The sequence below is a fragment of the Mesoplodon bidens genome, assembly GCF_964165515.1.
Source record: "Mesoplodon bidens genome assembly, chromosome: 15".
In the NCBI taxonomy this organism is placed as follows: domain Eukaryota; kingdom Metazoa; phylum Chordata; class Mammalia; order Artiodactyla; family Ziphiidae; genus Mesoplodon; species Mesoplodon bidens.
In genome coordinates this window covers 80124055-80140329 of record NC_138171.1, presented here as the reverse complement: position 1 = coordinate 80140329, position 16275 = coordinate 80124055, and the positions used below count along the sequence as shown (strand labels likewise).

The 16275-nt window shown below is 35.0% G+C and overlaps 1 protein-coding gene across 3 annotated transcripts in view; it reads right to left on the bottom strand.

Annotated features, from left to right (window-relative positions):
• The window catches only part of MACROD2 (mono-ADP ribosylhydrolase 2), a 1988024-nt gene that overhangs the window by 1661842 nt on the left and 309907 nt on the right, over window positions 1–16275 (bottom strand). Inside the window, exon 4 of one of the 3 annotated variants that reach the window (XM_081256149.1) lies at window positions 2001–2070. The exons of the other annotated variants lie outside the window; for them this stretch is intronic. Within the exon in view, the coding sequence (XP_081112275.1) occupies window positions 2009–2070 (62 nt within the window). The 3' untranslated portion in view covers window positions 2001–2008. Of the gene's footprint in view, window positions 1–2000; window positions 2071–16275 lie in introns of those variants that run through there. 3 annotated transcript variants of the gene reach the window in all.

Here is a 16275-nt window from a genome sequence, read left to right as displayed (position 1 = left end):
GCTCCGCAACAACAGAAGCCACCACAATGAGAAGCCCGCACACCGCAACAAAGAGTCGCCCCCCCTCGCTGCAACTAGAGAAAGCCTGTGTGCAACAACGAAGACCCAACGTAGCCAAAAATAAATCATAAATAAATCTTAAAAATTTAAATAAATAAATAAAAAAATGAAGCTACACTCATTGCAAAAAAAAAAGTCTATAAACATAAAAAAAACATGCTAAGGGAAAAATAATGTACACTGAGTAAAACAATATGACAAGAGGTGGAGGACTCCAGCCAAACCCAACTTGGTTGACATTTGACTCTCTTCTTGGGTTTCGAAGAAGATCCTTAGGTGAAAATAATAGGATGAGCTCAGAAAGGAGGGAGGGAATGGCCTTAAGGCAATTTATCTTTTCTAAAGAAGTGCTCTTTGTAGCCAAGAGGGATGCATGGAGTTGAAAAAGGCCAAGGAAAATCTCTAAGTCTGCATTAACTCTGTGTGATAGACAGCAATGAGACAAATTCCAAACAGTGACAGGAAAGGTGGTGAAAATATTCTTCTTCATGGATATCATCACTCCAAGTACTCAATGAGACACAGGAGCCATGGTGTGGTCTGCAACTCATTAGAGCATTCCAGGAAATCTTCTGAGAAAATGATAAATGAAATACTGAATGCCCCACACAAATAGTTTCAAATTTTGATGGTGTTTTCCTCTAGCCTGGTACAAGCAGCCTTAGCAATCTGAATAAATGCTAATCTTACATTACTACATTGGTCTCCACTTTTCAAAGCCTTTTTACATACAGCTGTGATTTGATGCTTGGAAGTACTCTTTGACATTGGCCAGTGTTGTTGTATCTGCATTCTTTATGTAAAGAAATGGGCCTGAAATGGCTAAGTGACTTGCTCAGGGTCCCATAGCAAGCTAATTGGAGAGAGGGATATTTATTCTTCTCACTTACTATTATCCTTTAGTGCAGTCTCCTATGTACCAGGGACTAGGCTAGAAGTTATGCCAATATTTTATAAAATCTTCACAAAGCCCTAGGAAACAGACACAGAGAGGTTAGGTAATTTGCCCAACATCACACAGTTATTAAATAGCAGAGCCAGAGCCCAGGGAAGTTTGACTCCAAAGCATGCATTCCTTCAACTATACTATTTCCACTGGTCTTGGGCGGGCCTGAGCATTATGCTCAGGTGATTTTAATGTGCACAAGGATGGGTAACTGCTGTTAAGCTACTACAGTAGCAAAACATGTACAGTTTTGGCCAGGACACTAGCAAAAGTATAAATGCATAACTGACAAAATTAAAATAAATAAAAAGGCACAGGAAGTGAAGAAGAAATGAGTTACTTTAAGAAAGAAGAGTAGGGCCTCCCTGGTGGCGCAGTGGTTGAGAGTCCGCCTGCCGATGCAGGGGATACGGGTTCGTGCCCCGGTCTGGGAGGATCCCATATGCCGCGGAGCGGCTGGGCCCGTGAGCCATGGCCTCTGGGCCTGCGCGTCCGGAGCCTGTGCTCCGCAACGGGAGAGGCCACAACAGTGAGAGGCCCGCATACCACAAAAAGAAAAAAAAAAAAAAAAAAAAAAAAAAAAAAAAAAAAAAAAAGAAAGAAGAGTAAATAAAATGTAGTACCCACAATTCCACACGTTTTTGATAAATATTAAGATACGAAGTACTAGTTGATTTACCCATCTTAAAAACGTTGAGTAGCAGGAGCAAGAAACCTAAACGCAAGGCACACATCAACTTGTATAGGAAAAGAATGGTATTTCAAATTCTGAAAGTCAGAACTCAATCTGACATTGTATTTGACGTCAGTAATTTTGTACATTTAGAATAAATCATTTTTCTTGCACTTCAGGATGCTTCCCATGTGCATAAATAAACAGCTTTATATAAAACCAGTGTTTCAGTGGTGTGACTTCTTGGAAAGGTAGTTAAATATTGATCTGCCATTCTCCTGGCATAATGACCAAACAGAGTAGTCCATCAATTTGTTGAACCAGTGTCCCTAAGTGCTGCCAAACAGGTCAGCAGTTAATGTCTTTGCTGAGTAGTTGGTTTCCATGATATCTACAAAAAAAAAACCGATTTTCATGAATTGAAAGCAAAGCAGGAGACAATCCATTCATTCACAAGAAAGCTAGCTTGTCATTTGAAACTACAAGCAACTGAACTACCAGCTCTTCTCAGACACCAAGACTTATTTCCTCCTCCCAGCTGTCAATCTCCGTTTCACCAAGAAAAGCCCCAACCCCCCTCTACTTTGCTATTAAATTCCATATTAACACCTCCCAGCTGCCAAACCTCCTAGCCCTCTCCTTTGTCTACCTTTATAGTATGTGATCAAGAGCAAATGCTCCAGTAAGCTTAAAATCTTACAGCTGCACAAAATACACATGGGAAACAAAACCTTATGAAACAGGACATCCTTTAATGTTTAATTTAACTTAAGCCTGTTGGTTAAACATATTTCTGTCTACTGGCTGCAAAATTCCATGTTGTTAGAAGTTAAAAAAAAGTATTCTATAGTATAATTCACATCTGTAAGTCACAATCTGGTGATTTTTTAATTCAGTTAAATATATTTTAATAATAATTTTAATCTCATCTCACTTAATATTTTGCTTCATCATCTTTTAAGTATATTTCTGTGATTTTTGACCCAGAATTATTATTTACAGAGTATTTCTTATTTATAAGGAAAACCAACATTGAATTTTTCTAGAAGTAGTGTTTGCTTTAATAGCTTTCTTTTTCCTCTTCCATTCTGAGTCACGATGAAGGAAAATTTCTTTGTAGGACCGAAAAAAATTGAATATAGAACCTCAAGATCTGAAAATGGAGACTTTGAAGTCATAAGACAAAGTTTGGGTATAAAACACAGATGGAGAATTTACCTGATCTCTAGTGTGAGAAGGGTTTCCAAAACACGTTTTTCTAAATAAATATAACTGTTTTAAATGCATACTTCCCAAATCAGAAGAAAAGATACCCAAGTTATTCACACTAAAAAGCATATACTCCTAATCAGGGAGCTTGTGTTTTCTATCCATCTTCATGATTAATCACAAATTAATAGGGAGGTAAGGATACCTATTCTTATAAATAGATGGAAGATCAATTAGACTGATGACAGACGGACAGAAAAGACACAGAAATTGTGCAGAAAAGTGTAATTTGAGCTATTTCACATATTTTATTTTTCAATCTCCATCTGATAATAGAAATCTAATAAGTCAACTATTATTGCCATCTCCACAGCCTCTTACTGTGAGTTCTTATAGAAGATGCCTTTCTATCAGATGTCTCCAAAGATCTTCTTACTAGCAAGACTGAAGAATGCCTTTGTCATATCAAATATGCTCAGCTGTTTACCGCATGGTGAAGTAGTGTTAGAACCATTTAAAGATGTGTCTGACATCATTAATCTATTTGACCTCTGACCTGCAGGTCTAAACTGTAACTATGGTGACCAAAGCTTGACCTTACAATGCTGAGAAACTTGAAAGCTCTGCAGTATTTTGGGTCACATTGTTAAGTTAGACAAAGGGGTAAAGAAGTAATGTGACAGTTTCCTGGGAATTAAGGTCAGCAGGTCAATTGTGCTGAAGCTTTTTGTGATAAGGAAACTAGTTAAATTTTTTGATCTGTTGGAATTTTTAGAATAGTACTTTGTTAGAAGTTGTAAGAAGTACAAAGAAATCAATTTATTAAACTCTAAGGCAGTTGGAAAAGTAAAGTTAGTGTTGAACATTCAATAATATAACATTCCTTATGGCAGTTTACAGATGTGACACGATATACCTACCGTTTTCACCACCTACACAATCACAAAGAAATAATTTCATCTGCAGATTCCTGCTCCAACTCTAAGTTACTCAGAATGATAAAATGATCATTGTTTTTATCACAGGGATATTGTTGTGAACAAATTTACAGTCATTTACTTTACTATCTATTAAATAAAGACTACCTACACACACAATATTTATTTGCATCAGTTTATTCTCTGAGGAAAGCCTATAGTAAACGAAAACAATGGGCATGTATGTGAATGTAGAGCTAGTGCAGCACCATATACTGGGGACCACTACTCCCAATGTGAGCGCCTCCTGTATCTAGGTGTGTTCTTGCTGCATAATTAAAGCAGGATTTCCCATACAAACTGTGAACTTCTGTCTTCAAGACTTCCTCCTATGCCTATAATGGGCTAGATTAACCTTTTCTACAAAAAGGCACATTCTGAGGCATTGCTTTATGGATATTTATCCTGAAACCCTGATTATTTCTATGCTAATCATTGGAAGCAAATTAGTGTGTGTGTGTGTGTGTGTGTGTGTGTGTGTATGAAGAAGCAGGGGTGGGGCTCTGCAGAAAAACAGTAAACAAGGGTATTTTCCACATAAGCAAAGCGAATTCAAATGGCCCCTACCCAACTCAATTTTAAAACACACATCCGAAACAACTACTACAGATAATTCATATTTGCCATTATTTTTGTAAATAATAAAATCTATTTTGCTCTAAAGAATCTGGAAGAAGGCATCATAATTCAAATGTATTTCAGCTCATATATATAAATAGGAGAGACACAGACTCTCTCTCTCTCTGTCTCACACACACACACACACACACACACTCACACAATTTTTACCAGATACATAATCACATGGAAAACACACTAAATATAATATTTCTTCTGTGTTTTTCGCTTGGAAGTTTGGAGTCTAAGAAAGCAGGACTGTTGAAAGAGGAGACACCACTTGCAGCTTTATTTCCTTCACCTACATATCCCAAAGGGCATGCCAGTGATTTTTCTCCCATGTGTCCCTTTCAGATTTTAGAAGGTCTGAAGGAGCCTTTGGAATGGCAAAAGATTTGAAGACTTAAAAAAGAAAATCCAAGTGTGAGTCACTATAAATGAATTTTGACAGTATGCCCCAGGGAAGAGAATCCTTCTAAACAAACCACACTGGAACACAGAGTTATAATGTCATGGTAGAATCAGGCATGACCAGTAAAGAATATACAGCAAACAGAACCAATGAAATCTTTTGATTCCATTTTTTTCTGCCCGGCTCTGGACTAGGAAGAAAATAAATCCTAGGTTCAAAAATTTTTAAAGCATTAACTAGATATCCATGTGTAGAAATACCTCATAGAACCCTCCAGAAACAGGAATATATTATCAGAAGGCTGGAAGTCTACCATAAATAATAAATAAAGGGGCAGGGGAGACAGGAAGGCTGGGAGCTGTGAGTAATGCTGGGAGAGACTGAATCAAAAAGCAAAGAAACAATTTAATATACGTCCTTTCTCTAATACATTACATTTTAAAATCTGATCAGTTTTAACCAAGAGTGGCTAAAAATCTGCCACTAAAAAAGATACAAGGCCCAAATGGTTTTATATGGACATTTATATAAAATGTTATAAAATCATAATCATATTGTATTGTTATTATAATATACTCATTACTGGACATAATTTGTTAATATATTATTTAGGATATCTGCATTAATGTTCTTAATTAAGACTGGCCAATAGTTTTCACTTATATCTGTGCTATCTTTAGTTTCATTTCAGTTTTTGCTAACTCTGCGAAGCTGGTACATATGGAATTTAATTATATTATTAGCAGAAATAAAACATATCAATCCAGTGAATTAAGAAGAGACATTGGGAAAACAGACAGAAAAACTAGGAAAATGTGGAGCGTTTGTATTACTAAATGTGTATTACTAAATTTGTATTGCTAAATGTGAGGTGAGCCAAGAATCTGATTGGAATCCCACTTTCGGGAGTGGAGGATTCTACTCAGACCCAACTATGCAGCACACACCTAACCACTCCTGATTGTCCCATTTCAATTCCTAAAGTGTTGAAACAATACAAAAAGACTCAAGCAAATGAAATATATAGTTATTACAGGTTAGCACCATCTTCTGGGAAGTTCAGTGGAGGAAACTGGGAGGACATAGGATAAGACCATGAAGAGAGTGGTCTTGATTTGTAAATAAAAGAGCATTATTGAGTGTTCAATTTCTAGAATTTGAGAACTGCAAACTTGTTTTCTTTTCCACTGTCTTGAATAATCAGTATAAATCCACCCAAGGGGATTAGAATAGATAAAAATGTGAACAACTACTTCTTCAGTTTCTTCTATGGTTACTGATCTACTTAGGTTTCTAAATCTCTTGAATCAAATTTTATAATTTATCTTTTCTTAGAAAATAATACATTTCATCCACATGCTTAAATGCATGCCATAACATTCTTTTATTATTTTCTTAATCTCTGAAACTATATTCATGTTCTCTTTCTCAACCTTAATTCATGTTTTTTGGTTTTTTAATCAGATTTGCCAAAGTTTGTAGGTTTTCTCAGTTTTTTAATCACCTGCTTAGTTTGACTGTTTCTGCTTTAACTTTTATCAGGTTCTTTCCTCCTACTTTCTTTATGCTTATGTTGTTCTATTTCCTGGTCTTTTCATCTAGTCTTGCTTTGTAATAAATGCATTTGAGATTATAAATTTTCCTCTGCTTACTGCTTTGGCTATATTAATAGGTTTTGATACATCATAATCCATATTTTGCTTATTCTAAATATTTTGTGATTCCATTTTAATTTCCTCATTAATGAATATAATAAGAGCATTTTATATTTTTAAAGTTTCCAAGTAGAGAGAAAAATTTACTCATACTTTTATTATTATAACATTAATATACTACCATTAAAGAATGAAGCTATGTGAGATTCCCTTGCAGCCTACTTGTGAAATTTGCTGTATTTGAAAAGAATATGTATTCTCTGTTACATACAGCACACTCCTTCCCACACAGCTCTCAGAACTGCATAAGTGAACAGATTAGAAACTGAGCTCAGAGACATAGTTAACTAACCTAAGTAACCTAAGTACTCACTAAGTAAGTGATGAGGCAAACGTCAAACTCAGATCTGCACAAAGCCTACACTCTTAATAACTCTGACAGATGGCTTCCATAATTATTCATTCCCTTACCCTTCTCTCCCCAGTAGACTAGGAATTAGCCAACAGCAAATATTATTTCACTTTCTATCACAAACGCTGTAGTATAACAGTACTTTGGTCACCCACAAATAACCACTCATCATGGCATTCACCCTTTTGTTTAGTGCCTTCCTCTTAAATTGGACTCGTTTGAGACTCACATAGAACATGGCTTGGTGATTCCACTTTTGCCCTCTTAAGAGTGCATGTAAAAAAATCAGATTACGGGCTTCCCTGGTGGCACAGTGGTTGAGAGTCTGCCTGCCAATGCAGGGGACACGGGTTCATGCCCCGGTCCAGGAAGATCCCACATGCCGCAGAGCGGCTAGGCCCGTGAGCCATGGCTGCTAAGCCTGCACGTCCAGAGCCTGTGCTCCGCAATGGAAGAGGCCATCGCAGTGAGAGGCCTGCATACCGCAAAAAAAAAAAAAAAATCAGATTACCCTGCTTGAACAACCACATAGAGAGGCTAAGTGGAGAGCTACATGTGGAAAAGCTACATGGAGAGAAAGGTCCTGAAACTGCACGGAGGAGAATAAAAAATCCAGCTAACCAGCAGAAACAAACCGCAGCTATACAACCTCAGTCAAGCTGTTCTAGACGTCCTTGCTGAGCAGTCAGACACCTAAGTGAAGAAGCCAACTTAGAGGCTCCAGTAGACATCATGTGGAACAGAGACAGTTCATCCCTGACATATTGTCTAAATTCCTGACATATGATCTGTGAGAAATAATAAAGTGACTGTGGTGTCAAGCTACTAAGTTTCAGGAGAGTTTGTTACACAGCAATGAAAAACCTAAACAGCAGCCAACAGAGCAAGGCTTCACTTAATATTGTTGAATGAATAAATGAATGAATGAATGATAAGTGACTAGGAAACTTGATTTATCATGGATAGTGGACTTACTCTGCATGCATATAAAAAAGCAATTTTATCTTCTAGAGAAATTATTTCAAGTCCATACGACAGTATAAAACAGGACAGCACACTGGGGTGTTTCATAGGACAGTGTTAGACACCATTCAATAGCAAGTGCTACTAGAAGCTGCCTCTGTACCAGGCCCTGTGTGGGGCTCAAAGATCACAATGGTGAGCAAAACCAAAACAGGTCCCTGCCCCCACGTAGCTCCCAGTATGATGAAGGAGTTAGACAGATAATCACAGAGAAGTCAAACTGCCTACTATTATGAAGGCCACAGAGGAAAGGAACGTGTAATTAGAACACAGAGGAGTTCAAGGGAGCTGATGTGGTCAGGGAGATCAGGGAAGGGACTTGAGAGGAGCTAAAATCTGAAGAATGGGAAGGATTTATCTAGAGGAAGAAAGAAAGGAAGAGTAATGCTGGAAGACAAAGCCTATATAAAAAAGGCTTATAGTGTAAGGGAGTCTGGCAAAGGCCTCTTGAAAATATATAATAACCACAGGTATACTATGTAGATTCTAAAAGTCTATTTGGTTAACTAATTACTTCACTTGACTTCTAATAACCTCAATATAGTAACTGCTCACTAGCAAATATGTAAAATGAAGTCAATAATTCTAAAAGAACCAACTTTTTTTCTTATTATGTTACTAAGGATAAAAAGGCATGTATTCAGACAGATGCAGATGAAATATGATGAAAGTTATTATTTTTAAACCTACAAAAGTTGGATTAGCCTAAAAATATTCTATATTCAATGTAAAGAAGTTCAGTATAAATTGCTAAAAAAATCACAAAATATGACAACAGAAGTTTAATTAATAGAAGGCAAGAAAGGGAATCATTTCTTATGAGAAATACTTCAATAATTTTATATTTAAATTTTAGTATCCTAAGCAAATCTCTTTTATAATTAACAATTCCCCCATTGAGTTCAAAATGTATATAAATTAATTCAATACTATTAATAATATGATAATTATTTAGTTTTTAGGATATCCATCTGCCCATTTACACAATAATGTTTTAGCATGCTACCACATAGACTGCATTTCTCTACTTAAAATGCAGTTATTTACCTAATAAAGCACAGGGAGATTCCTTGGCAGTTTCTTGGGAAAAAGAAACTGTGGTTTTCACGTCTCCCTTGAAAGGAAATTAAATCAAAAATCCTGCATTTACGTAACAGTGAGGTAGTGACACCAATGCCTTGGGACCAGGAAATTCAGAGTTAAAGCTGGCACTCTGTCCCTAAAACAGGCTATTGTCCTGCCCCCACCCCCCAGCCTTGCAAACTTAATTAAATCTAAGTTCTGAGCAGTTGATAAAAGTAGTTCAGAAAACTCCTTATAGGAATTTCTTAAAGGGATCCTTTAGATGCCCTTCTGTGCTCTACTTCCTCTCACTCAGACACAAGAGTCTATGTACGTTTTCTCTTCTCTTAAAAAAAAAAAAGAATTTCAAGTAAAGGAAAAATTTTATCTCAAGTATTCCCTGTCTTCCCAAACCCAGGAAAACAAAACTTTGCCCTTAAAGTCCTTTTCAGTCTCACTACTTGGAGGCTGAATCCAGGCTGAAGTTTCATCAAACTTTCTTTTTGTTCTTTATATTCCTCAATGTGAATATGCTTTTTTCCTGCAATTAACTTTGCTCTCTAATAATTAAAAGACACTATATAACATGAGAATTCATTTACAACTCATACATTGATAATTTCCCCCAAATCATTCTTAACCACATTAGTCTGTAAAGTATTGAACAGGAGTCTAATAATAAAGTTTAAAATGACAATTTCAAAATGGCTGATAAAAGTTAATATCCATGTATCTCTAATAATAGAGTCTTGAAGGTTCTTTGATAATCATTTCTCATTGAAAAAACCAATAGAACAATTGTTTTTAACTTCACAAAAGTTTACATTTCATTCTGTTAAAAAATCTTGCCTTTGCCAACAATTCAAAATTATTTCCAGCAGCCAGAATAAAGATTATTTCTGAAATGACTTTTCACTTTATTTAATCTGAAACTGTGTGGGAAAAAATGGAGTTTATTTCCACAATAAGTTTTTATCAATTATATTTTAGACTCTTTTTTAAATGAGCATAGTGGACATAGTAAAGTACAGAGAAGACCTAGAGTTTCTATATTCTAAAACAAATATATGTGGATAATTAAATTAGGAGAGGAAAAGGAAATAGGACCATATATGTATATATTATCATTGTATTCAAGAGACAGTGCATATCATATCATGTGACAACTAAGGCCCCAAAAGTAAACTGCTAGTGATGTCAATGAACATGGCAGACAGAGTAGGCAGCTCCAAGAGCCTGTGCCCCTACAGAAATATCAAGCAATCAAGCAAAATTGTCAGAATCAACTTGGTCAGAACTCTGGGAAACAGTCTGGGGTTTACAGCAACCAAGAGAACCCTAAACCAAAACAAAGAAAAATTTTAAATGGCAGAAAATATTTGTGATGTTTTTATTTGCCCTTGCCCCTAACTCCCTACCTAGTTCAACAATAGTCTTAAAGATGGCAGTTGGCTCACCTAGTGTGCCACCCTAGTCCTCTGTTCCAGAGGAAGCAGAGAAGACACTCGCAAAGAATTGCATGTGTTCTAACTTTTCCAAGGAATACTTGGGGGAACAATGTGTGGCACCTGACTTTGTTTTGCCTAACTGGGAACTTGCTCAGAAAAATGGCAAGAATTTGAAAATAGTGTAAGGTAGACAAAAACCACAGTTTCCTGGGACAAAACATTATGATTGAGGCACCTGATACAGCAACTAAAGTCAGGGAGAAAATGCTAGAGAGAGAGGGTTTTTTTCTTTTCATCTATACTGAGAATTTAAAAAGCCATGCACATGTCCAGAAAAGACCTAATCAGACCTTATGCTTTCATCTCTGGCTGGACTGTAGGGTAAGCTCAAGCAAGAAGTTAAGGCTAATAACACAGAGATGAAAAGTGGGCTGGCAAAGTGTTGAAGAAGTGCACCAGCAAAAGCCAATCTACAAAGACTACAAGAGGTTTAGGAATATATTTTCCCATTTCCTTTTTCTTTCTTTCTTTCTTTCTTTCTTTCTTTCTTTCTTTCTTTCTTTCTTTCTTCCTTCCTTCCTTGCTTCCTTTCTCTCTCTCTCTCTCTCTCTCCCTCTCTCTCTCTCTCTCTCTCTCTCTCTCTTTCTCTCTTTATTCTTTTTTCTTGTTCTCTTTCCTGTTTTTTTCCCCCTTGTTTTGCTATCTGGCATTCAGGTTAATCTCTGTCAAGACACTAGCTAAACACAAGCTAAAGGAATGGAGACCTCAGAGACCACCTGTGCCAAAGAACACAGACTTTAAAAAATTAGATAAAAACGTCACTACAAATAGTTACAGCATACAGAAAGCAATAAAAATGAACCCAGGAGTGGGGGAAGAATCTGATTTACAGGGTTAGCATATTATAATATTAAAAATGTCCAATTTTCAACTAAAAATCTATGAAGCATGCAAGAAATAGGGAACTATGGTCCATTAACAGAAGATGTTAACAGAAACTGTTCCTAAGGGAACACAGCCATTGGACTTATTAAACAAAAACTTTAAATCAACTGTCATAATAAATCAAACCAGGAGTATGATATATAAACAAATAGAGAATATCAATAAAGATTTAGAAATTATGAAAAGAAACCAAAGAGAAAAAATGAAAAACTCACAAGAGGATTTCAATTGCAGATTTGACAAGGTAGAAGAAAGAATCAGTGAATGTGAAGATAAATGAACAGAGCCTAAGAGAACTTTGGTACACAATCAAGCATACCAACATATAATGCAATGTCAACCCCAGATGGACAGTAGAGAAAGAAAGAGATAGAAAGAATATTTGTAGAAATAGTGGCCAAAAATTTCCCAAGTTTGGTAAAATACACAAATGTACACATTCAACAAGTTCAAAGAACTTCGAGTATAAATGCGAAGAGATCCACACAGAGACACATTATAATCAAATTGTCAAAAAACAAGGGCAAAGAGAGAATCTAGAAAGCAGCAAAGGAGAAGCAACTCATCACTCATACAAAGTATCTTCAATAAGATTAACAGAAATCATGGAGGCCACAAGAGAATGAAATGAGATTTCTAAAGTGCTAAAAAGAACTACCAACCAAGAATGCTATATCTGGTAAAATTATCCTTCAGAAATGAGGAGAAACTAATAAGACAGTCTCAGAGAAACAAATTCTTAGACAGTTCATCGTTAGTAGAACTTCCCAACAAGAAATGCTAAAGGGAGTCCTTTAAGCTGAAATAGAAGGACACTAGTCAGCAACTTGAAACAATATGAAGAAATACAAAGCTCTGGTAAATGTAACTACATAGTAAATGAAAAAGCCAGTATTATTATGTTTTTGATTTGTAACTCCTCTTTTAATTTACAATAGTATTTAAAAGACAAATGCATAGGACAATAATTATTACCTATGTTAATGAGCACACAATATAAAAAGATGTAATTTGTGAATGACAATATAATGGGGAAGAGCTATACAGGATCAGAGTTTTTGTATGCTATTGATTGTAAGTTGGTATCCATTCAAAATAGTTTGTTATAAGTTTAAGATTTTAATTGTAATCTCCTTTGCAACCACTGAAAATAAAAAAGCTTAAAAATACATACAGAATGAGAAGAGAATCGAAAGAGTGCAAAACAGTAGAAAAAAATAAAGTAGAAGAGAAGGTAGTAATGGAGGAAATAAGAAACAAAAAGCTATTAGACATACAGAAAACAAATAGCAAAATGGCAGAAGGAAGCTGTTCTCTAGCGGTAATCACTATGAATGTAAATGAATTAACTCACTAATCAAAAGAGATTGGCAGAATAGATTTAAAAAAAAAACATGAAACAATTATATGCTGTGAGAAGAGACTCACTTTAGATCCAGAGACACAAATAGGTTTAATATAAAAGTACTGGAAAAAGATATTCCATGGAAGTAGCAGCCAAAAGAAAGCCAAAATGGTTATATTAATATCAGACAAAATTGGGACTTCCCTGGCTGTCCAGTGGTTAAGACTCTGTGCTTCCACTGCAGGGGGCATGGGTTCAATCCCTAGTCGGGCAACTAAGATCCTGCAAGTACAGGCCAAAGGAAAAAAAAAGATAGGAAAAAAGTATCAGAGAAAACAGACTTTAAGTCAAAAATTGTTACAAAGTACAAGGAAGGATGATAGGTAGATGATAGAAAGATGGAAAGATAGATTGATAAAAGGGTCAAAACATCAAGAAGATATGAAAATTATAAACACATATGCATTTAACAAAAGAGACCCAAAATATAGAAAGACCCAAAATATATTAAGAAAGAGAAGTAAACAGTTCTACAGGAACAGTTGAAGATTTCAATACCTCACTTCCAACAATAAATAGCACACCTAGACATGAAGCCAGTAAGGATATACGAGGCCTTGAATAACACTATAGTCAAACTAGACCTAAGAGACATATAGAGATCATTCCATCATCAACAGCAGAATAAACATTCTCTCCAATTGCATGTGGAACAACTTCAAAATATACCAAGTTAGGCCGAAAATAAATTTCAATAATTTATAAAGATTGAAACAAAGTATCTTCTTCAACACAATGGAATAAAGCTAAAAATCAATAACAGGAAGAAAGCTAAAAAATTCAAAAATACATGAAAATTAAACACCATAATCTTAACCAATAGGTCAAAGAAGAAATCATAAAGGAAATTTTGAAAATGTCTTCTGGCAAATGAAAATGAAAATAAAACGTACTGAATTAGTTTAGATGTAGTGAAACCAATGCTTAGGTGGAAATTTATAGCTGAAAATGTATACATTACAAAAGAAGAAAAATCTCAAATCAATAACCTAACTTTACACCTTAAGGAACTAGAAAAAGAATAGCAAGCTAAACCCAAAGCTAGCAGATAAAGGAAATAATAATGATCACTGCATAGATAAGTGAAACAGAGAAGAGAAAAACAACAAAGTCTATGAAATCAAAATTTAGTTCTTTGATACATCAACAAGATTGACGAATCTTTAGTTAGACTGACGGATAAACAGAAAGACTAATATAGAGATGAAATGAAAAATGAAAGTGAGGACATTACCTCCAACCTTAGAGAAATAAAACTGATTATAAGAGAATACAATAAACAATTGTGCATCAACAAATTGGATAACCTAGATGAAATGGACAAATTTCTAGAAACACACGAACTACAAAAACTGATTAAAGAAGAAACAGATTATCTCAACACATCTATAAAAAGTAAAGAGATTGAATCAGTATGAAAAACCTCCCAACAAAGAAAAGCCCAGTACCGTATGGTTTCACTGGTGAATTCTCTCAAACATTTAAAGAAAAATTAACACTAATCCTTCTCAACCTCTTTCAAGAAACAGAAGAGGAGTAAAGACTTGCTAACTCATTCTGTAATGCTAGGATTACACTATACAAAATAAAAACTATAGACTAATACTGCTTATGACTGTAGATGCACAAAATGTTCAACAAAACACTAGCAAACCAGACCAACGGTATATTCACACCATGACCAAGTGTGAATATTCCAGGAATGCATGGGTGGTTCAACATAAGGAAATCAATGAATGCAATATCTTTAATAGTAGGAAAGGAAAAAACCACACATGATCAACTCAGTTGATGCAGAAAAAGCATTTGACAAAATCTAATATACTTTCTTGACTAAACAGAACAGAACAAAACAAAAAAACAGGCAGAGAACTAGGAATAAAAAGGAACTTCCACAAAATGATAAAGAGCATTTATGAAAAATCTACAGCAAGCATCACCACTGCTATTCAACATTGTACTAGAAGTTCTAGCCAGAGCAGCTAGGCAAGAAAAAGAAATAAAAGGCATATGAATTAGAAAAGAAGCAGTCAAACTATCTCTATTTGCAGATGACATGATCTTACATATATAGAAAATCTCAAAGAATCCACAAAAAAATTTACTAGAAGCTAACAACTGAATTCAACAAATAAGATAATATATAAAAAACACTTGTGTTTATACCCACCACTAATGTATAATCTACAGATATTAGAAATCAAATCCACTTATAATAATATCCAAAATAATGAAATGCCTGGAAATAAATTTAACCAAGGAGGTGAAAGATTTATATAATAAAAACAATAAAATATTTTGAAATATATTAAAGACAAATAAATAGAATGATATCATATATTCATGGATAGAAAGTCTTAATATTATTAGATAGCAATATTACCTAAAGTGATCTACAATTTCAACGCAATCCCTATCAAAATTCCAATGGTTTTTTTTTCTTTGCATAATTTGAAAAGCCAATTTTCAAATTCATATGGAATTGTAAGGGGCCTCCAATAGCTAAAACAATATTGAGAAATAAAAACAAAATTGCAGGGCCCACACTTCCTGATTTCAAAACACAGTAATCAAAATAGTGTGGTACTCACATAGGATAGATGTGGATCAATGAAATAAAACTGAGAGTCCAGAATTAAACCTAAATATCTATGGCTATTTGAATTTCAGTAAGGGTGCCAAGGTTATTTAACATGAAAAGAACAGTATCGTCAACAAATGGTACTGGGATAACTGGATACCCACATGCAAAAGAATTAAGTTGTACCCTACTTCACTCCACATATAAACTGTAATTGCAGATGGATAAACAGCCTAAATATAAGAGCTAAAACCATAAAACTCTCAGAAGAAACCATACAAGTATATCTTCATGACCTTGGATTTGGCAATGGATTCTTAGCTATGACACCAAAACACAGCAACAAAAGAAAAAAAAGAGATAAATTGGACTAGAATTTACAATTGAATTACAATGACCCAGAGAAATGAAAATTTCCACACAGAAACTTGTACACTAATGTTTATAGAAGCATTATTCATAATAGCAAAAGTGTAGAAACTACCCAAATGTCCTTCAACCGATGAATGAATAAACAAATTCTGGTATACACATACATTGGAATATTACTCAGCCATAAAAAATAAAAATGTTAAAACTGAAAGAAGCCATACACAAACAGTATGATCCCATTTATGTGAAATATCCAGATTGGCAAATCCATAGAAACAGACAGCAGGAGGTTTTGGTGGTTGCCAGGAACTGGGGGAGGTGGGAGAAAATGGGGAATAACTATCTAATGGGTATGGGTTTCCTTTTGAGGTGATGAAATGTTTTGGAACTAGATAGAAGTGGTAGATGCACAACACTGTGAATGTACTAAGTGCCACTAAATAGTTCATTTTTAAAATACTAATTTTATGACTGTGA